Source organism: Heliangelus exortis, chromosome 31, assembly GCF_036169615.1.
Source record: "Heliangelus exortis chromosome 31, bHelExo1.hap1, whole genome shotgun sequence".
Taxonomy (NCBI): domain Eukaryota; kingdom Metazoa; phylum Chordata; class Aves; order Apodiformes; family Trochilidae; genus Heliangelus; species Heliangelus exortis.
Window position 1 is genome coordinate 599,352 of NC_092452.1, and position 27,990 is coordinate 627,341.

At 53.9% G+C, this 27,990-nt stretch overlaps 2 protein-coding genes and 1 long non-coding RNA gene across 8 annotated transcripts in view; 1 reads left to right on the forward strand and 2 right to left on the reverse strand.

Moving 5' to 3' along the window:
• The window catches only part of DIP2B (disco interacting protein 2 homolog B), a 64,735-nt gene extending 59,727 nt beyond the window's left edge, over window positions 1–5,008 (forward strand). For all 5 annotated transcript variants that reach the window (XM_071729472.1, XM_071729473.1, XM_071729474.1 and 2 more), the window contains 3 exons: window positions 106–283; window positions 457–580; window positions 1,076–5,008. In XM_071729472.1, the coding sequence (XP_071585573.1) occupies window positions 106–283; window positions 457–580; window positions 1,076–1,328 (555 nt within the window). In that variant the 3' untranslated portion in view covers window positions 1,329–5,008. The remainder of the gene's footprint in view (window positions 1–105; window positions 284–456; window positions 581–1,075) is intronic.
• LOC139789078 (uncharacterized) lies at window positions 3,300–7,023 on the reverse strand. Its single transcript, XR_011723023.1, has 3 exons — window positions 6,434–7,023; window positions 5,685–5,772; window positions 3,300–5,174 (listed from the first exon to the last, which is right to left on the reverse strand). It is a non-coding gene; the product is annotated as an uncharacterized lncRNA (long non-coding RNA).
• A 518-nt stretch (window positions 7,024–7,541) lies between these two features.
• Window positions 7,542–27,969, reverse strand: GLI1 (GLI family zinc finger 1). Of its 2 annotated transcripts, none has more exons than XM_071729478.1 (12): window positions 27,636–27,969; window positions 17,176–17,333; window positions 16,915–17,010; window positions 15,553–15,748; window positions 14,979–15,141; window positions 14,782–14,880; window positions 14,511–14,651; window positions 13,793–13,942; window positions 13,209–13,373; window positions 12,466–12,702; window positions 11,185–11,464; window positions 7,542–10,464 (listed from the first exon to the last, which is right to left on the reverse strand). In XM_071729478.1, exons 2-12 carry the CDS (start codon window positions 17,261–17,263, stop codon window positions 8,228–8,230), a joined length of 3,852 nt encoding a protein of 1,283 aa, XP_071585579.1. In that variant the 5' UTR covers window positions 17,264–17,333; window positions 27,636–27,969; the 3' UTR covers window positions 7,542–8,227. The 2 variants fall into 2 exon arrangements, with proteins under 2 accessions (XP_071585579.1, XP_071585578.1); XM_071729477.1 differs by having other exon boundaries at window positions 14,782–14,883; window positions 27,636–27,968.
• Between the last annotated feature and the right edge of the window lie 21 nt (window positions 27,970–27,990).

Genomic DNA, 27,990 nt, shown 5'->3' on the forward strand with positions numbered 1-27,990 from the left:
AGATAAAAGAGCACATTGTTCCAGTCCATTATCTGCTGCATTTTAGTGTCCAGTACTCTGGGTGGGTCGTGTGTGGACGTGACTGCTTTTCCACTCCCTGCACAGATTTGGGTGAACAGTCCACACACAGCCAGTGGCTACTACACCATCTATGACAACGAAACCCTTCAAGCTGATCATTTCAACACTCGTTTGAGCTTTGGTGATGCTGCTCAGACACTTTGGGCTCGGACTGGGTACCTTGGGTTTGTTCGTCGGACGGAGCTGACGGCTGCCAGCGGAGGTAGGGCAGAAATCAGCCTTTTAAATGAGGAGTGTTTCATCTTCTACAGCCAATAAGCCCTGACCCAGATGTCTAGAGACAAAGAGACACTTTGGGGTTTACTTCAGTGCCATTTACTGTCTGATATTGTCTGTTTTCATGGTCCTCACACACCTCATTTCCCACCTCTCCAGAGCGCCACGATGCACTGTACGTTGTTGGAGCACTGGATGAAACTTTGGAGCTGAGGGGACTGCGTTACCACCCCATTGACATTGAGACCTCTGTATCTCGAACACACAGGAGCATTGCTGAATGGTAAAAGAGCTGCAAAAAATTAATTAATCCTCACCTAGCTGAAATGTAGCAGTGTTGGTGCCAGGATGCAGAACGTAATGGGGAAAAGAACACATACGGCAAATTCAGATTCCTTTTTGTGGTACTGTCAGCAAATCTTACACCTTGTTTCCCATCTGTAGGTCAAAATAATGCTGGGCTGACCTAGACTCAACGTTTTCTCACCAGCCTTAGTTCAAAATGGAAAGGATGATTTTCTGCTCTGTGGTGCAAAGAACCATTTCTGTTTGAGTCAGGGAAAGCAGCACTTTAGTTCTTATGTTACAGTCGGTAGTACAGCAGTGTGTTGGAACTGGTCTTTGACACATCAGGACTAGGTCTTGGAGTCAGGTTGCTTAGAGATGTGGCCCAAAGCAGGTGGTAAACTGCATCTAAGGATAAAAAATAGTAAACTTTGGATCTTTGTGAAAATAACTTTTTTTCTGTTGTTTTTTGTTTCTTCATCTTCCATCTTAGCGCCGTGTTCACGTGGACCAACTTGCTCGTGGTTGTTGTGGAGCTGTGTGGCTGTGAACAGGAAGCCCTGGATTTAGTTCCTCTGGTTACAAACGTGGTCCTGGAAGAACATTACCTAATTGTGGGAGTGGTGGTGGTGGTGGATCCTGGAGTTATTCCTATCAATTCCAGAGGAGAGAAACAACGAATGCACCTCCGCGACAGCTTCCTGGCTGACCAGTTAGACCCCATCTACGTTGCCTATAACATGTAACCTGTGTGGGGGAAGTGATGGGCAGAAACCTGGCAGGACCACTAAATGCCAAAGGGTGGCTATAGAAATATGAAGCTGGTGAAAATTACTAATACTTGATCTAAAGTTTGAGATTGCTGCCACGTTCCCTTCATCTCATCCCGTGGTATTAAGATCCCATTAAGTACCGAGGGGCAAAAGGAAACGTGGTGGGCAATGGAAAACATTTGTAACAGTTTACTGAAATATTAGCTTTATAGAAAATGCAAAGTTGACAAGTGTGTGAGCTACAAAGTTCCTAAGGCCTTTACAGTAGTGTTACTTTTTTCATCTGTTGTACATATTTGTATTTTTATCTAATACTGTTTTAGGATTCTGTAAGGGGAGGGTTTATTTAGTTAAGATAATAACTATTAAGAAAAGGGTCATCAGAGTTCTGCATTTCCCTTCTATATAATGTACTTTGCATCTGTACTGTAGCTATTCATCCCATGGAATCACACAACTTATTTAAAATTGTGCCATGACCAAATCAATAACTTACGGAATCTTAAGAGTTACTTATTCATATAGATATTTCTTGAATTTAAAAAGAATTTTTGCCTATATTTTAAATATGTAAATATTATTATACATAATTCACTTAGACAGAAAAATAACTTGGATAACTATGACAGCTGAAGGTAGAAATTTTAGAGGACAAGTAACTTTTGTTACTAAGCATAATTAATTACATTTGGTTAGAACTAATGTGAGAGACACACATCTTCCACAACTTTTCTTATTTCAGTAAATAATCTCCTATTGCTGGGCAGAAGTGGGTCACAGCATGTAGAAACCTATGACTTTAAGGCACATCTTCCTGAAAGAGGCTGAACTGAAATAGTGACATGGAATTAGGTAGAAAATGCAGTGCAGGTCCAAAAGTCTTGACTGAAATGATGCCACCTGAGTGACAGCCTCTGGGACACCTTTTGTTCAAAGGAGAAAGGAAACCCTTTAGAGTGACAAACAGTTAAAAGTCACAGTTTGTGCAATTCAGTCATTTTTCTGTTCAGTTCCCCCTGGGTTCAGCAAGAAATAGTGTAAATAGGCTTTAATGTAAACTGGGAGGCAAGACCCAGTTTTCCTCAAAGCACTCACTGGACAGAATTTGATAATTCTGGGGTTTAAGTTGAATCCCATTTTTAACAGGGGACCCAAAAGCCAGAGAGAGCAGTTCTGGCAAACACACTGTTAAATAACTTTGTGAAAATGAATATCTTAGCTTTTGAAATAAATACTGTGTCAGTTTTCACATTAGTAAATGTAAAGAAACAGAAGCCTTAAGAGCAGTGGTGTGAGCTCTTGCTGTTAGGAAGCAATTGCTCACCAGACTGAGGGAGAGATGGTGTTTTAAGTTTTGACTCCAGATTCCCTTTCTTTCATCTAATACTTACTATAATCTTTTCAGAACAATTAAATTCCTATGGGTGTTTAGAAAACATTATTTTGGAAGCAGTGAGAGCTGGTAGCAGATACTGCACCAGGGGGGGTTGAGTTAAATTTGGTATACAGTGTAAATAAACTTGTTGTTAAAATGTTCCAGATTACCTCATTGAAAGCTTTAGGCAGTTTTTAAAAGATTTCTAGTCTAAATTCTGAAGATCCTGTGGTAGTTATCAGAGCAGAATCCAGTGTAGCTGTAAGCAAACCTCAGTTTTGCCCTTGAAAAACTCCTGATGTGTTCTGTTAGCTCTTCACTGAAGAGTATTAAAATTCAGATAAGTTCCAAATGATATTTTTGAAAAATATTGGAGGAGGGGAATAGCTTTAGAGACAGGAAGTTGTGGCAAGTCTAGACATGAGTTCTTTGCAGATGTCTCAGTTTACAGGTGCACATTTTTGACCAATTTCTTTTCCTGCATCTGTGCAGGGTGGTTCTGTAGCAATAGGGACACTGTCTGCTTCCTTAGGGTGTGCATCCTAAAATCCCTGTGCATGAAATCTTTATTGTATTTAGTTTTAACAAATTGGCCACAAAGTGAGGGGTGTGACTGTGACCAATACAGTTGGTGCTGCAACTTAACCTGGGGTGTACAGTGCACAAAAGTTGTTCTCCCTTTTCAGCCAGCAAAGGCTCCTTGTTGTATCTTCTGTTTCACTTGAATTTTTTTTTTTTTTAATGTCTTCTTGCACAGCAAAGTGACTTGCAGTACAGCTTCACTTTGTTGCTGCCCATTTCAGAAAAAAATTCTGATGGTCTTGAGCTTTTTCTTACTCAGAGCTTTAGAGAAATTGTTTCAATAAATGCTTCATCTGTCCACTGAAGTGGATTTTAAGTACAGTTCTGGGATTGTCTTTTGTTCTCACTCATGATTTTTCAGAAATAAAAAGCAAACAGCTATTGATTTGATCAAAGATTCCCAATATCTGGCAGCTTGACTTTCTGAAATGGCATTTTTTGAGTGACATACTGGATTGTTTTAATTTTTTTTCTTGTTTTTTTATTTGGTATTGATAGCTTCTTACGGTTTAGGTTTTTATCTTGCAATTTTACTGTGTACACTTGATCCTTTTTTTTTTTTTTTTCTGGCATGTTACATTTCTCTGTGTTGGAGAACTGTAAGTTTACAGTCCTGCCCATAGAATGAGAGAACATTTGGTGGCCAGAGCCACACAGCTCCTGGCCACTTCTGACTTCATTGAATGCTTTTGCCCACGTTTGGCACAGTGAGAAGCAACGGGCTGGAGAGGAGGCAGCAGGGAGCTGTGAATCTGGAAAAAAAACCCCATTTCTAACTCCAGCTCTGCTGAGGATTTGCCACGAGGCCTTCCACAGGTCACTTCACTCCTTCAGTTTCTTCCTCTGTAGATGAGGATATTGTCTAAATCCTTACAACATCCCTGTGAGGTAACTTAACTGTACAGCACTAAGTGCTACCTATTTTTCATTGCTCGCCTCTTTGAGGCTGGGGTCAGTTCTTCCAAACTGACAGAGGGTTCTGTGGTTGTGGTGGGAGGGCTCTCAGAGGACCATTTTGCTTTCCAAGGGGTTGCTTGGTCTCATTCCATACAAACAACTCATTCCAGAACAAACCCAGATCCTTCACTTCAGGAAATTGGCAGGGCCGCTGGTGTTTGTTGGGTCTTCAGGTTCAGGGTTGGAAGCTTTTCCACAGCTGCTGAACCAACCCTGAGCAGCAGACTCTCCACACCAGTTTGACTTTGCAGTTTTAGCCAGTTTCAGAAGGCAAATTAATTCCTGCTGTTGTCCCATCAGATTCCAAGCTAACAGTGAAACCTAAAAACGAGGAATTCTTAACGCTTTGAACTAAAGTAGTTTTTTTGTCTTACTGTTTATGACTATTCCCTAAGCAAAGTGTGTTGGTACAGGCAATTCAAGTCCTGTTATGTTAAAATTTGCACTGAATTTCTGATTTAAATAAATGTAATTAAGATCTGTCATACTAACTGTCCTAAAAATAAGGTTGTAAAAACGAGATGAATTTTAGCCCTAAATGCAATTTCTTTTAGTTTCTGTCAACCTATTTACCATTGTCAAATTCAGACTACAGCATTATGTAATTATGTATAAAGTTTTTATTTATTTAAAATTAGATTAGATATACATTTTTAAATTTAACATCTGGCTGGACAGTGTTCCATTAACGCATTGATTGTGTTTCCTTTGTCTTGTGTTAATAAATATTGATGCCTGATTGCTCTCTTTGTTCTTCATCTTCTCTTTCTCCAAAGGATTTTATGTTTAAGGAAGAAATTACCATTTTTGCCAGGCAAAATGGAGAAACCTCTGAGTATTCCTGTAAATATCTTGTCACTTGGATATAGAAATTTAGAAAACTGGAGAGGTGAAGCCTCGTGTGCCTGCAGCAGTAGGAAGAAGACTTGTGAATTCAGTTAAAACTGAGCTCACTCACCCAGAATGAGGTTGATACAATTTCACATCAATGTCCCAATATTTGAGATTTCAGTTTTAGGTGGTCACTCTCTGCTTTAGGGAGCCAGGTCCTACAACTTATCCTACCTTAAACCTCACCCGTTCGTCCCCTTGGCCAATTTTTTCCCATTTTTGCCAATTTCAGCTCCAAAATCCCACAGAAGGGGGACCTGGCTCCCAAATGCCAAGAGGGACCACTGAAAACTGCTGGCCCTCACCCTCCCATGGAACCCTACCCAAGACCTGACAAATAAAAGACACCAAAGACAGCAGAAACTACACTGAAATGCTGGAGCTGATATTAGCATCGTGTTGGAATCCGACCTGGTCTCTTCACCTGACCAAAAGGTGTCACCTACACCAACTTCCAAACCCCTCCCTGCAATTCCCAGCCTTTCCCCACACCTGGTTCCACTTATTTTTCAGAAATAAGGTACCTGAAGCCATGGTCACCAAGGAAAGGCACAGCAGGGGGTGAGGATGCTCCTACCTTAGTCCTGCAGTCACCAGGCTCCTATTCAGAACCTGTGAAAAAAAGGAAAAAAAAAAAATAAATATCCAGAATATTACAACACATTATAACTTCAAACCATCCCACACAACACTCCCAAGAGGAGAAAATGGGGTGGGCAAGAAAGTTCTGACTGCACAGATTGCTGACCCAGAGGCTCTTGCAGAATGCTGCCAAATTCTTGCAGAATGCTTCCAAAAAGTGACCCAAAGAGCTCCAGAGCTGCAGGAACTGCAGAGCCCTGAGCCCAGCACAGCCCCAGAGCAGACTGAGGGTTATGGACCCCCAGGTACCCCCCACCCATCCTACAGCCCCTTGGGGTGTGCCAGGAGTAAAGGAGCAGGGGAGCCCCTTCTTCCACCGAGCTCTTTGCGTTTGGGAGGCGGCTCCGTTTGCGGGGAATTTTGGAGCCGAAATTGGCAAAAAATGGGAGAGCTCCGGGGTTCGGGATTGCTTATCCACTCCCAGGGTGTCGGCCCCGACCCCCGGAGGCCCAGCACAGCCCCACTGCCGATGTTCTCCGGCCGCTCCGCCGCCTCTTTGAGCGCATCTTCCGCGGGACCCACGCGCATTTCCGGGAAGCCGTGGGGCTGCCGCGCACCAGCGGTCCCGGCCCGTCAGACCGAACCGTAGGGGTGGTTCTGGTTCTGGGACAGCGGGAGTGTCTGTTCGTACCTCAGGAGCCGCTCTTAGGGGTCGCGGAGGTGCCGGTCCGGGAGGTCCCGGTCTCCGTGTTCCTCCGTGAGGGCTTTCTGAGCCCCGGACGTACCGCCCGCCGGGTCCGTTCTGGTGCTGCTACCGCCGTCCCGGTTCTGCGTCCGCACGGTTCGGCTGCGGGGTCCGGAGCTGCGGCCGCTGCTCGGGTGGGTGCGTGGGAAGGGGGGGGGGGGGGGGGGGGGTGTCGTGAATCGTGGGGAGAGAGGGGAGGGGAAACGGAGTAATTTGGGGTGTTTGAAACACAAGCAGTAATTGCTGTTTGGTCAACGCTGCGAATTAAGAGGTTGCAACAGGTTTCCTTAATGACTGTTGTAATCAGCAGGCGCTAATTAGCAGAGCAGCTGCGGGTCTGTGAGTGCGTGGCAGCCTAGTGAGGAAAAAAAATCAAACCTCAGCACTGGGGCTTGAGTATTAAACAGAATACTCGTTAGGTGCAGTTAGTTAATTCCTTGTATTTTATCTAATTCGTGGATTGGATAAGACTGTATTTAAATGGTCTAATTAAGTATTTTTATAAAGTGGAATGAATGGATGAATGGCTTACACCAAAGCAGCTCTCAGGAAGAATGCTGGAGAACCCACAGCAGCTCAGAGCCCTCTGGAGTCCCCAGCAAAGCCACAGAGCACCCCACACATCCCTAGGGGATCCCAGAGACCCAACCTCTGTAGGGATCCCCAGCACAGCCTTAGAGCTCCAAGGTGATGCCCCAGTGCCCAGAGCAGCCTCCAGAAGATGCCAAACTGGTCTGAAGGAAAACCATGGCCCCAGAAACACAGAACCATTGGAACTGTGCCCCCAGGTCTCTGTGGGGCTCCCAGTGCTGGTGCTACCAGGTCCCCAGCACAGGGTCAGGCACTGCCCTGTCCTCCCTCCACCCCTGCAGCAGGAATCAGGGGGTTTGGCTTGCACAATGCATGCTCTGGATGGATCCACAATCCAAAGGGAGGGTGTGGGGGGGTTGTTTTTACAGGGCTTGGCACAACAAGGGGGGGTGGAGGGGGCTGTAGAGCCACTGGTTTAGCTTGGAGTCCATCTGCAGGGATAAAAAGGCACACAGCCAACACGCCCCTGAGAAAGGGTTTAATGGCAACGGGAGGCACTGCTGGTTCTTTTCAAACAAATAAAAAGGCTGGGGTGGCACAGGAAGAGTCAGACATTTACACTGTGTACAGTTAACAGGCACTGCCAGGCACCCCAGGCCACTCACCACCATCCCTGTGGTGGAGAATCACCTCCTGCTGCTGCTTCCTTGAGCAAGGCAGATGGCTTTGCCAATCAAGGAGTGACTGTTGTCATGAGAAAGACTGTGATTTAAGGGTTTGGGTTTGGTTTTTTTTGAGGGTTGGGGCAGTGTGTGCATTGGGAATGTAGGGATGGGGCCTGCCCATGGGGTTGGGGAGGGTGGAACTCTTTGGTTTCAACACGAAGACTGCAGGGCCACCTGGTTCAGAGGAGGCAGGGAAGGTTTCCTCATGCTGGAAAGGCTCAGTAAAACCAGTTCCCTACACCAGAGGTGACCTGAAGTGCCTGGTCAGGTTGTGGCTGTGTCTGGGACACAGCAACATTTCCTCCCCTGCAAAAAGCCCAATGCATACAGAAGGGAGGACTCCAGGGGTCTTTCCCCCCATCCCTGCCCCTACACTGGCCAGAACTCTGCATGTGGAGAAGAGTTTCATGCCTCTGCCCAGATGTGGTTTGGGCCCACCCATGTGTCTGCAGACGTGTCCACCTTCTGACTGGTAACTTCTAAGTTAAGACAAGGAGTTGAGAAAATGGCTTTCCCCTGCCAGAGTGCTCAACATGGAGCTCATGTCACCCACAGCCATGTTTGCACCACCAGATGCAGGCAGCAGGAGGCCACCAGAAGGGCTTGGGGGCCCGGGCAGCAGTGCAGTTGTCTCTGGATCTTCCATAATGGCAGCAAAGTCAAGGTGTGTGTTTTCCAGGTCCAAGGAGTCCAGGCTGTTGGCCACCTGCTCCCCTGAATCCAGATAATAACACGAGCTGTCTTTGAATCCTTCCAAATTCCGACTGGAATGCCTGGGATCTCCACAGCTTCCTGCTGTTTGGCCTGGCAGCTTATGGCCACTTTTGTCCACCTGGATATGTGTGCCCTGACCTGGGTACTGCAGCAGGGCACTGCTGGGACCCTCGTGTGTGAGGTGGGTGGGAGGCAAACGATGGGGACGTTGGGTGCTGGGTTCCACTCCCTCATAGGAATGACTTGGCTGAGCCAGGTTGCCCATGTAGTTCATGGTGTTCTGGTGACCAGGTGGCTTAGGGCCACCAGGTGGATGTGGCACCATCTCTGGGTTGAAGCAAGGGGCACTGAGGAGGTGTTTGGTCTCTGGCAGCCCCTGCAGGTGATCTGCTTTGGCTTGGTAACCAGAGTACTTGGGGCTGAGAGGCAGCGGTGCTTGCATGGCTTGGCACTGCCCAGCTTCACTGCCGAGCCCCATGGCAGCTTCCCCTCTTTTTGAGGCCATTTGGTCTCCCCACATCAGAGCCTGCTGGGCCTGCACGTAGTTCCGGACCATCACTTCTTTGTTGGGTGTCTGGACTCTCCGAGTGCCCGGGCTCAAGGGGCTCAACATGCCCATGTAACTCAGAGGTGCCTGTTCCTCAGGCTGGAAACCACCGAGCCCAACGTTGACGGCTTGGCCAAACGAGGCAGGACCCTGCATGGGCCCAGCAAGTTTGGTGTTCTGGCAGGGAGCAAGTGCTGGGGCAGGTGCTGGGTATCTCTGCTCAGATTTGATCTGCAGGCGGTTGAGTCGCTGCACCCCAGGAAATCCACTGGCCTGGCACGAGCTCACAAGCCTGGGTTGCTGCCCACAAGAACTGGGCAGCTGGTACTCCATACTCTGATGGTGGCAACGTGGCCGGGCACTGACACCTGACTGCCCAGAACTCATCTCCAGGTTGCCTTGAGCAGGTTCATTCCAAGGAGCTGGCATGATTCCATTGCCAGAATGCATACTGGTGAAGTGCTGGTTCATCTGGCACTGAGGGAGGGAGAACTCAGACTGAAGCAACCCCTCCTCCATGTCCCCATGTCCCCCCGGGTTCAGCTGCATCCCCCCCATGGTCCGGTGAGCGCTGCCGTAGAGCCCTTCACACTGGTGCTCCCCATCGTGGCACGGGAAGCTTTCCACCGGGCAGTTCAAGTATTGCTCCATCTCTAGCAAGCCAGGCTCCGAGCCAGAGCCTTCTAGAGAGCTCACACTCTCCAGAAAAACATTTTCACTGATGCTGGGTGGATGTGGGGAGAAGACGTGGTGCTGGAGGTTGGCATCGGAACCACCCAAGGGCTGCAGAGCAGTTCTGCCCAGGCCTGGCACGTTCACATTCCCCATACTCTTAAAGCGATGAACCTTGGGCACAGGAGGGAGGTTGGGGGTGGTCCTGGCGGGGTCGCTGGCTCGGCGCCCACCATTCCCGGGCACCAGGTGAGGGGAAAGGCTTCCCACGTACCCAGGGTGCTCATTGGAACTGTGCCTCCTCTGCAACCCGTTGGCGAGGAAGCGGCTTTCAGCCGGCCCCAGGTAGTCCCCGGGGAAGCTGCCGTGGCCACCCCCACCCATCCCCACCCGTTCCGTGGCACTCAGGGGGGTGGGGGGCGGCCCACCCGTGGCCGCGGCGTATTTGGCCTTGAGCCGGTAGCGCTGGGCAGGGGTGAGGCTGCCCAGAGCCGGCAGAGCTCCGCCGGCATCGCTGGAACGTCGCGACTCATCCGGAGAGATGGGGTCGTAACCGTCCCCGGGGCCGGGCGCTGCCCCTGCCTCACCCCCCAGACACGGTGCTGCCAGGTGAGGAGACACCAGGGACGAGCGCCGGCTGACGGTGTAGGCTGAGCTGACGGTGCTGGTGCTGCTGCTCCGGCGCTCCCGAGGCGGCACCGCAACCTCTGCCACAGAGAGCTCGGCAACGCGGCGGTGAGAGGCGGCCGGGGGCTGCAGGGACAGCACCGGCACCTCCCCGGGTGGGCCTGAGGAATAAAAAGGAGGAGTTGTATCAGGGCACTGGAGAAGAGGGTGGTACCAACAGTCGGACACAAGCGGAGTGTCCAGAGAAGGACCCGACCTTCATTGGAATGGCCTGGAGCACCCTGAGGGGCAGCTGAGGGTTGTTTGGTCTGGAGGAGGTGAAAGGAAACCTCATCGCTCTCTACAGCCTCCTCAAGGGAGGTTGGAGAGGAGGGAACCAGGCTCTCCTCCTGAGGGATGGGATAGGAGCAGAGGGAAAGGATGGAAGCTGCTCCAGGAGAGGTTTAGGCTGATGTTAGGAAATATTTTTTTCACTGAGAGGGTTGTTGGGCATTGGGATGGCCCAGGACAGTGATGGAGGCACCATCTCTGGAGGTATTAAAAAGGCATTTGGACCATAGTTTAGTAGTTGGATTATGGAGTCAGTCAAAGGTTGGACTGGATGATCTTGGAGGTCTCTTCCAACTTAAAACATTTTTGTGATTCTGTCCAGCACCAGGATGGGGCCTCTCCCATCAGTGCTGCTATGAGAGATCCAAGTGGTGGCAACAGGAAGGGCTGAAGGCCATTTGGAATCATTTAGGTTGGGAAGACCATTAGGTTAAGATCATCGAGGCCAAAGATGGCAACACAGGGTCACTAATTAGTGGAAATCTGATGTCTCTTGACACAGCACCCACGGGACCAGCCCCACCACCAGATGGGAGGCCCCAGAGTCTCACCAGCTCCAGGGATGGCCGGCAAACTCAGGCCCTTGGTCGTGGATGGTTTCCTCATCTGCTTCAGTTTGTCAATGCGAAGATTTTCCAGCTTGTGGAGGGCCATGAGCCCCGAGGTGCCCATGGGCTCACCAGGCACCACATCCTCCAGGGTGGACAGGTCCTCGTAGCTCCCACCCGCGTTTCCAGCCATCTCCACCCCACTGTCATTGTTGGTGGTGCTGCCGAGTGGGGAGTGGTCGCTGCTGCATGACGATTGCCCACCTGGACTGGGCTGTGGCTTCTAAGGAGGGGTACCCAAAATATCAACCAAAGAAAGCGGGGTCAGAGATCCACCAAGTACCCTGCCAGATGTGGAGGTGACAATCCTGCCGTGACACAAAACTGGGGTGGAGTGGCTGAGACCCCAGGAGGCTGTGGTGACATTTCAGGGGGACCCCGATAGGCTGGAGGGTTGGGCGGGGAGAAAATGAATGGATTACAACAAAAGAAAGGGTAAAGTCTTACATCTGGGAAAGAACAACCCCAGGGACCAGTGTAGGGTGGGGACTGAGCTGCTGGAGAGCAGCATGGGACCTGGGGGTGTTGGTGAATGGGTGTTGGGTGTTGACCATGAGCCAACAATGTGCCCTTGTGGCCAAGAAGGCCAATGGCATCCTGGGTGTATCAGAAGGGGGGTGGTTAGTAGGTCAAGAGAGGTTCTCCTCCCCCGATACCCTGCCCTGGTGAGGCTGCATCTGGAATATTGTGTCCAGTTCCAGAAGGACAGGGAACTGCTGGAGAGAGTCCAGCACAGAGCCAGCAAGATGATTAAAGGAGTGGAAAATCTCCCTTACGAGGAAAGGCTGAGGGAGCTGGGGCTCTGCAGCTTGGAGAAGAGGAGAATGAGGGGTGACCCCATCAATGTTTATAAATATGCAAAGGGAGAGAGCCAGGAGGATGGAGTCAAACTTTTCTCAGGGGTGACCAACAATAGGACAAGGGGCAATGGTTATAAACTGGAGCAGAGGCAGCTCCATATAAAAATTAGGAAGAATTTTTTTCACTGTGGGGGTGACAGAGCACTGGCCCAGGCTGCCCAGGGAGGTTGTGGAGTCTCCTTCCCTGGAGACATCCAAACATATTCCTGTGTGACCTGCTCCAGGTGACCCTGCTCTGTTGGACTGGATGATCTTTCAAGGTCTCTCCCAACCCTTCCCTTTCTATGACTTTATATAAACTGACACCTCTAACACTCCTGTCCAGGTCTCCCTCTGCCACTCCACCCCCTCCCCAGCTCCTTACCAAGGCCAAATCAGGCACTGTGAGTTTGGCATCATCCTTCCTGCCCTCAGCATCTTTTTCTTGCTTCATGTCTGGGGCTCCGCTGGGGACGGGCAGCGCGCGGCCCGGCACGATGTCCCCGCGGTGCTTCTTGGTGACGTGGGCATCAGGGCCATGCACTGTCTTCACGTGTTTGCGGAGGGAACTGGGGTCTGTGTAGCGTTTGGTGCAGCCTGGAATCTTGCAGACATAAGGCTTCTGCCAGGGGAAAAAAAGGAAGAGTCTTGGCTCCAACAAAGTACCCAAGAGGTACCCGAGGCCCAAGGACTGAGGGAACCACGGGTGGAAAAGGATCAAAGAGGTCTTTGGAACCTCTTGGGTGCTGCAGCAGGGCCTCAGAGGAGATTAGAGGGAGTCAAGAGGAAGAATGAAAGGATGGAGCTGAGGCAGGATGTAAAGGGACCCGGCAGAACTGCAGGTGAGCAAGGAAGGGAGCAGGGGGTCAGGAGCACACAAGGACAGAATTGGGCACACAGGGGAGGAAAAAAAGAGGAAAAAAGAAAGGGAAAAAAAGGAAGATAAAAAAGAAGAAAGGAAAAAAAAAGAAATAAAGAAAAAAGAGAAAAAGAAGAAAAGAAAAAGGAAAAAGAGAAAAAAAAAGGAAAAAAAAAAAAAAAGACGCAGAGAGTTTGCAGAGTACAGGACTGGTCAGGGGGTATCTGGGGAGCCCAAAAGGGTGCAATGAGTCCAGGAGGGGTCTGTACCTCATTGGAGTGAGTCCGGTTTTGATGCTTGGCCCGGTCAGAGGCGTTGGAGAAGGCTTTGTTGCAACCTTCATGTTCACACACGTAGGGTTTCTCACCCGTGTGTGAGCGCAGATGGGTCTTGAGGTTCTCCAGGCGTGAGTAGGCTTTGTTACAGCCCTCAAACTGTGCAGGCAAGCAGGGTGAAACATCCCACAGACCCTCAGCACACCCTCTACCCCACACACCCCACCACCCATCTGCCATGGGTAGGCTCCAGCCCTCCCAACCATCACCCAACACCCCTGCCCTGCCTGTCCCCACCCCTTCTGACCCTTCTCGTGCCACTTCCCTGGCCATGCTGTACCCAAACTGCTCCACACCTCTTCAGCTCATCTCTGCCATCCCATGGGGCACACAGGAACCCAATTCCATCATCTACCACCATGCTTCTGACCACCCTGTCTGCCTCGCTGCTTTTTCCCTACCCCACACCGATGCCAGACACCAGGTAGGGATGGAAGGTGGGGTGGGGGGTTACCCTGCCCTGGTGCAAGGCACCACAGCTTAGGGGAGGCTTTGCAAAGCCTCCTCCCAGCTCTCACCGTGCACTTGTGAGGTTTCTCGCCCGTGTGACGTCTCATGTGCACCACCAACATGTACTGAGCTTTGAAGGGTCTCTGCTCCCGGGAACAGGCTGCCCAGTGGCACACAAACTCCTTCTTCTCCCCGTGGATATGCTCGTTGTTGATGTGCTGAGGAGAGAGGGACATCAGCTGGTGACACTGGAAGGCACCAAGGGTCAGGGAGATTCAGGTGTCTTAAGCGAGGATCACGGGAGAAATGGACATCCAGGGACTGGGGTGGTGGGTGGAAACACAAGGGGTTAGGGGAAAACAGTGGGAAGATGTTGTCTGGAGGAGGCAGGGGATAGAGGAGATGGCTGGGAGTTATTTTGGGAGGAGCAGGAAAAGACACAGCAGTCAAGGGTGGTCAAGGGAGAGTTTGAGTCTCTGTAGGGAGATAAAGAGCCAAGGAGGTGGTCTGGATGCAACAGTGGTACAGGAAAGCTACCCCAGGGGTGACCAGAATTGGTGTCACCCATGGGACACAGTATGGGTGGGTCACAAAAAACTTGCCCACAAGGAGAGGAGGGTGCCCGTCCCTTCCTATGGGCAATTTCCAACAGATTGATGAGTTCCCAAGGCAGGGACAAGGGAAGTGGCTCAGAACAGGACAGTCAGAGTTGGAGCTGAGGGCTGACACATGGGGATGTCAGCCAGCAGCCTGAGGGCAGGTTGTACCCAACAACACCCAACTCACATGCACCAGCTGCTCCTGTGTATCAAACTCCTTGGCACAGCCATCCCAGTAGCAATTGGTTTCATACACAGTCTCAGACTCAGGTTTCCCATCCTCCTTCTCCAGATCCTCTCGAACATCGAGCATCCCCAGCAAGGGGTCCTGGGGGAGGAGCAGAGCCAGATGAGCACTCCCAGGTACAACTCTTCGTGCTGCCTGTTACTGGGAGTGGTGCCAGGAAGGAGTGTAGAGACCTGGGAAAGCTGGAGGGGTCTCAAGGCCTCGGAAGTACCTGAGTGCCCGTGGAAGCTGGGCTGGATATGTCACCTTCAGGTCCCTCCTCTGGGTATTTGGCAGTCAGAGGGCTGCTCAGGCTCCACTCCAGCTTTAGCTGCTGCCAGGGCAGAGGGAAAGTGGAAATCTGTCAGTCCAGAGATGCCCACTGCCCATTTGGGCTGTGCTGGTGACGTGGATGCAAAGCCCCCTTACCTGGCAGTGTTTGAGGGTGCCATGAGCTGGGCCATGGTGCAGTAACCCTGGGCGTGTGGACGAGTGTTCATGGGAGGTACATGGTGGTGGGGGTGTTGTGTGGCTGTACAGGTGGCCTTGGCCCTTCTGCTGACCCAGTGGACTCTGGTACCCCAGTGATGGGCTGCAAAGAGCACAAGGGATGTGCAGATGACACCACCAGGGGACAGAAATTCCAAACCACGGATGCCAGACACACCTTCCCCAACCCACCATCCCACTTTTCCCAAACCACCACCCCATGCTGCTCCCACCTTCCTCAGCCTACCCCCACCTTCCCCAAACCCAAGACCCCACACTGCTCACACCTTTCCCAACCTAACCCCACCTTCCCCAACCCATCACCCCACTTTTCCCAACCCACCACCCCACACTGCTCCCACCTTTCCACACCCATCACCCCACGCTGCTCCCACCTTCCCCATCCCTCCCCTTGGGCACTCCCCAGGTAGGGAACTGGCACTCAGGTTACCAGACTGAGAGTCTTGCACTCATGCCAGGGGTTCTGGGGTCTGGTTCTGGTTCTGGTGCCCACCTGATGGTGCTGATGGAGAGGTGGCCATAGGAGCCAGTGGCAGAGGTGCAGCGGGAGTTGATGAAAGCCACCAGGGAGTTGGGTGAGGTGCGGATCACGGTCTGCAGATCAATGCTGGAGTCTGACAGGGGGGAGATGGACAGAGCCCTCTTCTTGCCCAGTTTGCCTGCACCACGGGGCGTTGAGAACCGGGAGCCTGGGATGGCAGCAGAGAGTGGGGGGCACTCCTCTCAGCGTGGGTGCTCAGAGGCTGAAGAAACCCCCCTGAGGACACAAGCCTGGTGCTTTGGAGCTTGGAGGAGTACCCTGAGTGTGGCACTTAGCTTCTGGTTTGAATAGAATAGAAGTATTTCAGCTGGGAGGGACCTAGAGTGATTATAGAGTCCAACTGCCTGATCAAATCAAAAGTTAAAATGTTATTAAGGGCCTTGTCCAAATGCCTTTTAAACACTGACAGGCTTGGGGAGTCAACCACTCCTCCTGGAAGCCTGTTCCAGTGTTTGACCCCCTTCTTGGTAAAGAAATACTTTCTAACATCCAGTCTAAACCTCCCCTGGAACAGCTTTCAAGCCTTCCCATGCATCCTACCAGTGGATATCAGGGAAAAGAGACCACGTCTATTTCTCCTCCTCAGGAAACTGCAGAGAGCCACGAAGCTGCCTCTTAGCCTCCTTTTCTCCATACTGAACAAACCCAAACTCCTCAGCCACTCCTCATAGGACAAGCCTTCTAACCCCTTCCACCAGCTCTTTTACCCTCCTCTGGATGCATCTGGGGACCTTCACATCCTTCTTAAAATGTGGGGCCCAGAAATGCCCACCACACTCAAGCTGAGACCACACCAACACATAAAGCAGAATAATCACCTCTTTTCACCACCTGGTTGTACTCTGTTTGATGCACCCCAGTTTGCCCTCCCCTGCCAAGGCACACTGCTGGCTCCTCTCCTGCCAACAACCAGCCCCAGATCCCTTTCTGCAGGGCTGCTCTCCAGCTTCAGGTCTCCCAGTTTATCCTTGCTGCTGACTTTGGACTGTGCCAAGGCTAACGCAGCCATCAATGTTCCTAGGAGGCACCTGAACCCCATGGCACACACCTACTCCCTACCACAGCTCCTGTCATCCCAAGAAAAGTGTCCCTTGGCCACAGCCACCACAATTCCTCTTGGTCACACAGGCACCACTGCTCCAGGAGAAATAACTGAAGCCCCAGCAGCCTCCTCCCTCTTCACAGGTGTCACTGCTTCCCAGCAATGCCCAAGCCCCTGATCACACACACCTGGACTCCTCACACAGGATGCCCAGGAGGTGCCTAAACAAACCCCTTGCAGAGCCCCTGCCTGCCCCATGACCAGGCACTTACCATCACCACTGCCTGGGAGCTCAGCTCCTGGCACCAGCCCATAACCTCGGTGACTGCTCATGGGGTTTGACTGATGGCACAGGGGGAAATCAAGTCCTGGCAGGGTGAAGGAGGAAGACAAGAAGACATATTAGGGTGGGGGGCACGTGAGGGGGAGAATAAATCCCCAGAGCATCCCTGCACCCCAGGACTGACTCTGAAATCAGCTTGAACCTGTGGCAGACACCCACCCACGACCAGGACGAGGGGGTTAGGACCAACCTTGTGGCCCAGGGGCTGGTCCATAGGGTGGGCGCAGGCAGCACTGCTCGGGGTAGCTGGTGACAGGGGGACTGACGGGGCTGAACATGTCGCGGCGGGGCAGGGCCGGGCTCAGGAGCACATCTGGACCTCGCTGAGGGGATGGAGCCGGTCGGGGCCTGAGGAAACAAGGAGTGGGCTGAGCTGGGCTGAACTGGGCTGAGCTGGAGTCCCGGACGCCGCTGACCCGGGCCCGCCAGGGGGAGCCGCAGCGCAGCGGGATCGCCCGGTCCAAGGCCGGACCCGTGGGCACGGAGCATCCCGTGGGCACGGAGCATCCCCGAGTACAGAACCCTGGACACGGATCCCTGAGCACGAAGCATCCCCGGGCACAGGACCCCCGGGCACAGGACCCTGGGCACGGACCCCCAGGAACAAAGCATCCCCGAACACAGAACCCTGGGCACAGACCCCCGAGCACAGAGCACTCCTGGGCACAGGACCCTGGGCACAGACCAGGAGGCACAAGCCATGGCAGCTCCATGTCACCACAGCCTCCTGGCAAAGCACGGATGCTGCCAGCCACTTCCACCAAAGCCAGGAGGTCTGGCTGTCCTCAGGAGCCTTGTGGCACCAGCACGGGGGAGCTAACACAGCCTGAGCACAACCACCTCAGTACAGATCAGACAATTGCTCAGTTCAAGGCCACCTCTGATAGACAGGAAAAAGCTGTGACAGTCCTGCAGGGCACCCTCTGGCTTCCCATCACAAGCATCCCTGGATACTGACTTGGCAAGGCACCCTCATCCTTGGCACAGCACTAAGAAACTCCTGTCTGTCCTGGTTAGAACTAGGACAGAACCAATTTCCCTTTTATTGCTTTTACTTCCCATTGAAATGTCTTAATAGAGGTCACCTGTCATTCATTTCATTGCAGGCCCACCATTAAAACTTGACACTTTCCCAGGAAAAGCCCCAAGCCCACTTGCAGTGTCTGCTGCAGGGAGAATGAAACACAAGTGTGCACCCAGGCACCCACACAAACATCCACAATCAAGCACACACATAGATGTAAAAACTGCAGGCCCTAGCTTACAAAAGGGGAAACTAAAGGACAGATGGTTAGGATCATTCTTTGTCACCAAACTGGCACCCTGGTCCACCCTCCTCGTGGGTCCTCACAGCATCTGCAGGTCCCACCCAGCTCTGCCTTGCCCGTGGGTCCCCACCCTGCCTGCAGGTCAGAACCCTGCCCTGTGCCACCCACACATCCCACCCCTGCCCAAAGGGCTCAGCCCAGCCCATGATCACACCCCTGCCTGTGGGTTCCTGCCTTGTGCCTGGCTCTCATTTCCACCTGCCTGGCCCTGCCCATGGTCAGATGTCCAACCCAGGAGACCTCGCAGCCTCTGCACAGAGGTCCTGGCCCACTGGGCCATCCCCACCCATGATGAATCTCCTGCCTCGAGACCCCTGAAAGCTTCCACGAGGGACAGAGGCTCTTGAAGGAGGAACAACCAGAGGGTGAGGGAGAGGCACACGAGTGGTGCTGGGAACAAGGCCTTCTCAGCCTCACCCTCTGAGAGACCAAAGGAATTGCCCCAGACAAGGGATCTGGGGGAGTGGGAGCCCCTCACCCTGCTGGGAAAGTGCTGGGCTGCACTTAGAGCTGGGGGGGGAGGTGGTGCTGAGTGGGGGCAGCAATTCTTCCGCATGAGTTGCCCCTTTGAAAGCTTGTCTCAGGGCTTTGTGAGAGTGTCAGTGAGGAAGAATGGAGGGGGGGGGGCAGCAGGACAGGCAAAGGAGGAGGGAGGTACCCAAGAAGGTGGTGGCAAGGAAGAGATGAGTAGGAAAGAGGGGGGTGGGGGGGCAGAGGAAGGTCCTCTTACCTGCCAGACCTGAGCCTTGCAGCAAAGATTGGGAGACGAGCTCCAGAGGAAGGCTCCCATCTGCCCCCTGCCCCAGCTCCAACATCCACCCAACAGAGAGCTTGCAAGTTTCACACAAAAGTTTGACAAGCTGTGGAGTCGACCACTGCATCCCCCCAGCCCTCTGAGCACAGTTATTTACATTTGCACAGACACACACACACACACGTGGATGCACAAACTTGTATTTGCACCTCTCTGCAGAGGCACATGTGCAGCTGCAAGATGATGGGGGTGGTGTTGGAGCTGAGCAAAGCCAAACCTCCTGTCTCCTCCTCCTCCCAAGAACCATCACCTGAGCTCTCCCAGGCTGCCCCAGACCCAGCCTTAGGTCACAAGCTCCTTGTCCTATAAGAGCTGGCAGGTTGGTCCCATGCACTGCAGAAACCACCCCAGCCCAAAGAGGAGTGGGGTACAGGTACACCCCCTGCTGCAGCAGCAATGGGATGTTGGGCTCTTTCTGGGCCCAGCTGGCTCCCACAAACCTACAGCTCCCCACCCCACTCAGGAACTTGCTGCCCTGAGTTCCAAGCAGCTGGGGCACCATCTGTGGGGCATCTGTGGCTTCCAAGAAAAGGGTTAACTTGCCCAGAGCCGTGGTTATGTCACCTCTGTTGGTCCCATCCACCTTGCTGTGCCCAGCTGTGCCAGCCCCTGTCATACATGCACCAGCCATATCCATCCCTTCAGTCATTCCCAGAGCACCCCTGCACAGTGACCACCACCACACAAACTCCACGTGCACGCACACAGCACCTCTGTCACACGCAGTACACGCACCCCATACACGGCCAGAAACACGCGTGTCCAGTGGAACACACGTGTGAACACACAGAACACGCTGCACGTGCACAGGTTCACACAAACATTCGTGGAGCCCACGTGGGCAGGCAGAGCACACGTGCACGCTCAGCACATCACCATGCACAGAGAACACACAGGCATGGAGAACACACCAACATCACACACCAACATCACACACCAACATTACCCCCTGTGCCCTGCCCTCTGCAACCCCTCCAGCACCCTCCACGCGGGACTGGGGTCACCTCAGTGGGGTCCCCACCACACTCAGCCTCTGGCCACCGAGCTACAGCAGCAGGGTCAGACTGTGCCATGGCAACCTTCTCCTTCCCGAGTCCGGGGAGAGGAGTTTGGAGAGCAGACCCAACCTGGCAAGCTCTGGGTCACCCCACAAGGGCAGCCTGGAGGCAGGAGGGTGCGTGACAGCAGTGCCACGGCCCTCCGGTCCCGCACGGCTCCGCGGTCCCGCACATCGCCCCTGCTGAACACCAGCAAATGGGGGGGAGGGGATGAGGAGGGGGAGCTGCAGGATGCTCCCCTCGGCCCATTGGGTCCGCCTTGGACCCTGGTGGCCCCCTGAACCGGGGAAGGCGAAGGGGGCCGGGGATGCAGGGAGCCAATGGGAACGGTCCCGCGGTTCCCCCACCGCCGCGTTCGCCTCCCCCGCCCGCCCCACACCGCCGCGGCCCACCCAAGTCGCAGCCTATGGGCATAAATTTGAGAGCCAGGCGCAGCCGGGATTGAGGGGAATCTTCCCTCGGTCTCCTCCTGCCAAGAAACTCAAACTGAAACACATTCCTCCTTCCCTTTGCCAAGAAAACAAGGAGCGCAGCCAGCAGCAGGAGCAGTTGAAACAGGGCTGGCTCCAGACGCCAAAATCTCGGAACAGGAGGGGGTCAGGACTGGCCGTCCCCCCCCCACCACCACCACCCCCCTTCCCCCAGCTCCTTGCCTTTTATTTCCTGCAAACACATCTAAAATCTGTCATCTGGCTCCAGTTTCCTGAGGACACCAGGGAACGGGGCGGGAAAGGGAAGGAGGCAGAAGAGAAGGCAAAAAAAAAAAAGCAAAAAAAAAGCAGAGAGGGAAAGGAGAAGCGGTGATCCTGTACCGCAGGAAGAGTTTTGGGATGCCTGCACTGATGGGTGGTGGAGCAGAGACACAGACACAGGCGCCGCAGGGGAATCAGATGCTCCCAGGAGACCTGGCTGTAAGAGGAGAAAGGGGCGAGCTGCACCCCACTGCACCCTGCTACAGGGCAGACCCCCACCCCAGCTCTCGTTTTGCACCACCCTGCTCCAAACCAACCCTGACAGCCCCAGGGCCACCCAGCCAGCAGCAGTGGGTGCAGCAGAGGAGCTGACATTAACGGGGCTAATGGGGGGGCGTGGGGGGGGTCCCTATCTCTGCTTCAGCACTGTCCCCATCATCTCCTGCCCTGGGTTCAGCCCCGGCAGGGTTAACTGCTCTGGAGTCCCACTGTGGAGGAATGTGATGTCAGGGCTGGATTAGCTTGTGCTGCCGAGATCCCAGCCGATAGAGCAGCAGCTCTGAACTGCGTGTGGCACAATCCATCAACCCGCCCAGCACAGCCCCCAGCGTGGGGGGCCTGGGGGAGGGCTCTGAGTGTGCATGCGTGGGGGCATCTGTGTTTCTGTGAGGCTGTGTGTGAATGTACGAGCTCGGCCATGTGTGTTTGAACGTGGGGAAAGGGGTTTCTGTTCATGCATATGTTTGGGGGGGGGACTGCTGGGATGTATTTATGTATGTATGCACTGATGTATGTGTCTGCAAGCATCTGGTGTGTGTGCTTGTGCATGTCTACATGTGTGTGGAATGTACACACCTACGTATGCCTGGTGGGAGCTACAGCAGGAGCTAAAGCTAAACTGGCTGTTTGCAGGCCTGCTCACCCCAAACCCTTATTGAGTGAGGGCCAGAGCAGAGGGAAGAGGCAGAGAGCAGGGTCCAGCTAGTGTGGAGACACCCCAGAACCCTAACCCTAACCCACCACTGCCATATCCTTTTCCTCCCCTAAGGAGATGTGGGCTCCAGCTTTGGGCAGACAAACCCCTGAACTGGGTGCAGGCCCTTGTGACCCCAAGTCAGCCACATGCCCCATTGGTTTAACCCTACAGGGCCTTAGGAAAAACATTGATCTGGCTGAAGATCTGCAGTCCCACACTGAGGCAGGAGTTCAGACAGAGCTGCAGCTGGAGGAGTTCTGCAGACACAGAAGAGGAACACGGCAGAGGGCCAGGCTGAGCTGCAGCACGTAGGTGCAAGTAGCAAAGCTGGAAGGGAGCTGCTGGAAAGCCAACATTCCCTCATGCCAGCAACAGTCCAGGATCAAGGGGACACATCCTAGCTGCCTCCCAGCCCAAGCAGGGTCGGGCAGTGTCAATGCAGCTCTGATGTCTCCTTGCATTCTGTGCAGCTTCCCCAGGCTGGCACCTGTTGGGGGTGGGAAAAGGCCACTGACAGCAAGGCAAAAAGATGATGAAATTCCCCCCTGGAAGAAGCCCCTTTTCCCTGCCCTGAGACCAAGTTAGGGTCAGTTCTGTCTGCACTGGGGAGCTGCTTCCCTGGTTTTCTCATCTCTGCCTCCAGCAGAACTTATGTGCAGACCTCCCTCCAAGCTGCCTTGCTGTGCATCTGACCCCACTGTTGGGCCAGGTCTTTAGGGTGAGCCCAAGCTCCTCTGCATGGGGCAGCTAATCTGCCCAGGACTGCAGCTGCCACAAAGCACATTGCTTCAGGTTCAGGGGGTATGAAAGGGGACGATTCAGGGTCATGATCCCATGCTGGTGTGGGCTTCCAAGCTTGTTCCAAGGTGGTCCCTTGCCTGGAAAAGATGAGGCAGAGAAGAACCAGCTTTTGAGGAAGTTTACATGTGTGTGGAGGGTGAAAGGCAGAAGCATCCGTACCAGGACAAATTCAGGACATCCTCCACTAGATTCTCTCTCCCTGTTCCAGCTCCAGCTGCCCACTTCAGAAAATCTGACACTTTCACCTTCCCTGCCCCATGTCAAAATTCTTCCCTGCCCTTCACACCACTTCCAGTAAGGACCAGAGGTCCCTCCCCAGCCCACCCATCCCTCCAGCAAGCATCACCACCACCACCCCCCATATGCTGCAACTCAGCAGGGGGAAAAACAACCCAGCCCCACTCTCAACGTGCATCCACACCCACTCAGGACCATGCACTGAGATGCCTTTAGACACTTCCACACACACTAACACACGTGTGCTTTGGGAAGAGGGGAAGGCAGGCTGCCCAGGTTGCAGCTCTGATTCCCAGGGCACAGACAGCACATCAAGGAAGGCTGCAGGCTGGGAGGTCACAGCTCCACGCTCCCTGGGCCTGTCCCCCCAGTAAAGCAAAAGCTGCCAGCCCTCAACCACAGGCTGAGCCACTCAGGAAGCTGTGGCAAGCCCGGCAGGAGTGGTGGTGCTTGATAGGTGGTCCCAGGGCAGGCAGGCAATTGTCATGGGCTTGCACGTTGTTTGCTTTGGCCCCCAGCACTCACTGCCCCTGCAAATTGCTCACATAAAGCCACTTCCCTGGCCCCTACCTTCATTAGGCTCCAGTCTGTGGTGGGAGGGGGGCAAAGTTTTGGGGTAAGGGTACGGGGGAGGTGCACACATGGCAGCAGCTGCTATGAGGAATTTTTATGCTTCCCCTTTCTTTCTCAGTGCTGGAGGAAAACAGCAAAATTGAACATGTGGGACCCATAAAAGCTCAGCTCTGAGTCATGGCTGTGGGAGCCCCTGCCAGGCACAGCTTCTTCCCATGGCATCAAGGCATCATCCCCCAGCACAGCACAGTGATGTGTGACACGGGGGGACAGCACCAGGACGGGATGCAGGAGGTCCAACCATCCTGATGGAGAGAAAGCAGGGAATGACAGGCAGTGGGTTGCAGTGTCCTTTGTCCTCCCACTGCAGCCAAGAGAGTTCATCCTGAGCCTGCTCCCACCCCAACAACCCCACCCTGCAGGATTCCTCCGAAGATGGGAGCAGGAGGATGTGCAGGACCTGGCAGGGACTTCAGCAGTCATTAAAGGATTAGCTCTGCAATAGCAATTCCATTTAATCTGTGGAACTGCCTCTCTCTTGACTTGCTGATCATGGAGTAAGGTAAGCACAGCACTTGGGAATTTAGGAAGCATAAATTGCTCCTCCTTTGGGGCAGAGACCTCCACTCTGGCTGCAGAGAGGGGGGGTGTGGAGGAAGTGGGTGTCCTCGGGCTGTTCCCAAAAGTCCCCTGGACTGCTGATATATTTACATTTCTTGCTCCCAAAGTTATCAGCCACTGGTGGAGGTGGGTGGCACAGACCCCTGCTTTCCTGACACCTGCTCTGCCCATACACACAGCAACCCCATCACTTGGTGTTCTCTGCCACCATGGAGGGCACCAGCCAGGGCTTTGCTGCCCCTCTAAATCAAAAGAGTTTTGAGAGTGGGGTTGCAATACAACTGGAAACATCCCTTCCACCCTGCCTCAGACCTGGATGCAGCAGAGCTGAAACTACCCTGGTTTTGCTGCTCGTTTCCACCCCAAGAGTTCTTTCATCAGTTGCTCACTGTGTTATTTTGCAGCTTCCAACGGGGTTCAAAGTGTCAGAAGAACTGGGGTGGGAACACTTAACTTTCTCCCTAGGAGGATTTCTGTAGCAGAAGACCCTCAGTCTCACCAAGGACCCATCCAATTGACCTTTTCTATTTATGATGTCACTGAAATCACTAAATACCAGGAGAGGGCATCAAGAGAAACTGAGGCAAACACAGAGCCTCCAGTACCACAGATGCAAGTCACCAACCAGGCAGATAACTGTGCATAAAGGTATGTTCATGTGCACACACGTGTACACAGAGGCCCTTCTGTATGTCTGATGGTGTGCACACACATACATGCTTCTGGGGGATGCTCTGGGTCTAGAAGGAGTGCTCTGCTTTCCAACAAAACCACCAGACACTCAAGGTACCTCCATTTCCCTGCTCAAGAGAGATTCTTGCAGCTCACCCAGCTTCAGCATCACAAGGGGAAAGCAGAACTGAGTCTGTTCCACCACCTCCCACTAAACCAGTCACAAGGGCCTGGCAACCTTTGGCTCCCAACCTGCTCCTGATTTTGTGCTTGCCTTTGTGATAAAAAAGACCTCAGGACACGAGGACTTTCCCACCAGCAACCAGTGAGTTGGCTACAAGCAGATGCCCGGAGGGTTTCACAAGTCCACTCACAAGCATTACTGGAAGCTCATGCATGCACACAGTGGCAGCTGAGCTGGCAGATGCACAAGGGTGGGCTCAGGTCAGTACCTCAGAGGTGCTGGGACCCTCGGTAGTTGAGGAATTTTGGGGTCCTACTAAGCACAGGGAGTTTTGCCCTGCACCTGCTCCAGGGTCTCAGTTTCCATCTGACTCCCGTGCCCTCCAAGACCCTTTGTGAGATTACAGGAACTGTGCTGGGGGGAGAAAGGCTCCAGGGAGGGTGTGGACCAACCCAGCTTCAACAGCAGGGACATGTGCATCAGTAAAATACTTTCAAACACCCACAAGAGCAGGAAGGGGACAGGAGGTGCCTTTGCCATCCTCTGTCTCCCACAGAGGCAGCTACTGCCTTAGCTGGACACTGGGGAGCTTCCCTAGGTCTGAATTTCTGAAGGACAGACTTCATCCACCTGCTTCCTCTTCCCCCCAACCTCTCCTTGCACCAAAACCCAATGCCCACCCTCAGGAGGTTGCATCCCTCAGCTCAGGTTTGCCATACATAGAGTGTGTGGAGGAAACTTTGGGTGTCCAGCAGCATCTGCTGGGCCCCCACATCCCTCCCAGGGCTGGCACAGCACCCTAGCTGTGGTTGGAGTATTTACTCCAGTTTCCCAGACCCCCAGCTCAGTGCTGCAGATGTCACAGCCATCCAGCCCCACTCAGACACAGCTGCCTGCCTCTCCATCCTTACAGGAGAGATGCAGCCCTCAGGCAGTCACTGCAGTGCTGAGTGCCCCCATTCTGGTTAGGTACCATCTGGACTTCATATGTGTGCACAGGGCCTGGCCCTGGGCACCATGACACACAGAGGGTAATTATTCAGGGAGACACTTCCACTGCTTTCAGCCTCATTGTACTCACTGACAGCTTGGTGCAGTTTGGGGGTGCCCAAGCAGTTCTAGTTAGACCCAAAAAAAGGGTGGCCTGTACCCATGTAGGCCCAGTTAGCATCCTCAGCTGCAAACTGGGCCAACCACATCTCACAAAGGTCAGCTCAAGGGCCTCTCAAGCTGGCAATGCCAGTTCCCTCCTGCTCCTCTGTGCCATGCCCAGCCTGGCCAGTGTGCTCCAGATGCCTCATGCCAGCCAGGGGATGGTGCAGAACCAGTGCCTTAACCCAGCAGTCCTGGAGGCTTCAGAAAGGCTGTGAAAGGGCACAGAAGGCACTCGGAGCCATGTGCAGGAGAGGTCAAGCCTGGTCTCAGCTCTAGGGACTGCAGGCTGAGCTTCCTCACCCAACCCACCTGCCCCCAGCCCCTCGAGTGCTAAAGCCAGTAACAGGAAGACTGACAGAGACTTGGAACAAGCAGGCAAGGACTCAAGGTGCTCCACAAGTGATCTGAGAAAGCAGCTCTTTCCTCCCCACAAAACCAGGGAGGTTTGAGAAATTCATTTAGGCTCCCTTTCCCACAAACTGGTTGACCACTTGATTTTCCAAGGTCTCTTCCAACCTGGGCTCTTCTCTGACTCCAGGTTTCCCAGCAGGACACTTCTGGGCCAGCTTCTGCTACAGCCCACATGGAGAATGAAGAAGTGCAGCCCCTTGGTCCATGGGATGAGGGCTTGGAAGCTGAGGTGCCCCAGAACCCGGGCACTTTGCAGAAGTTTCTGGGAGGCTCCTTGGGATGTGCAGCATCACCCTGAGCCCTGCTCATGCCAGATGCTTTCCCACATGGCCTAGCAGGCTGTCAGGCCATCAGCACCAAACTCCCTTCCTCTCAAGGCCCTGGGAACAGTGAGTGCTGGTGGGCTGAGTACTGTCGGTGGGGATACAGCTGTTTGCTCCAGCTGCAGGCCGAACCATCCAGTTCTGTGCCCTGCCAAAGCAGCTGGGGGAGAGGCCCACAAGGCAGCTGCTGGAGCCTCACACACCCCAACACTGGCCCAGGGTAAGAGGGCTCAGGACAGACAGAAGTTTGCCCCAGCAGTGCGGGAGGCACCGCTCAGATGCACCCAGGGACAACTCCTGCAGCTGCTGCGTCATTCGGGTCAGGGCAGGAACTTCCAGGCGGTTTCTGCTCCCGGACCGATTCACCCAATTCCAGAACCGCCTAGAACCGGCGCTGCCTGCCCAGAACTCCTCTCCTTGAGCTGCGAGGGGCTTCGCGGTCGGGCACAGCCCCGGAGCGGCCGAAGCAGCCCACCCAACCACCCACCCACCCACCCACCCGGCGCACGAAGCGTGAGGGCGTGGGAGTGGGTGTGAGCGCGAGTGTACGTGACTCTGCCCGTCTCGCACTGCCGGTTCCCCTCCAGCGCACTCGCCCCATCCGAGCCAAGACCGGGCCCGGCTGCCCCCCGCACTCCGACCCCTCTCCCGCTCCCGGCCCGGGCCCCGCACGTTGAGTCCCCCGGCGCCGACGGGACGCGGGAGCTGGACGGCCCAGCGGAGGGGTCTGGCGCCATCCCAGCGAAGGCCCGGGGGCTTCCCCAAGCCCCTGCCCCGCGGCCCCACCTCGCCCGACGGCTCCTACCTCTGAGCGGCTCCGAACGGCCCCGGGCAGGGCGGCGGATCCCGCGGCTCCGTGTTCCCCCTTCGCACGCCTGCAGCTGCGGTTCAGTCCGGGAAAGAAGCGGCACATCCAGAGGGACCCTGGTGGTCGGGGCGGGACGGCGCGGCTCCCCACACACTTCTCCGGCCCGCCCCGGGCTCCCAGAAAAAGTTTCCCGAGCCCCGCGGGGGCGGCGCGTCCCGTCCCGGCAAAGCTGACGGAGCCGCGGGCGGCGGCGGCGCCGAACGCGCTCGGGACGGAGACCCCGGCCGGGAGCTCCGGCGGCTCCAGCCACTCCGAAAACCCGGGATGGATCCTGCACACGCGGGGCACGCGC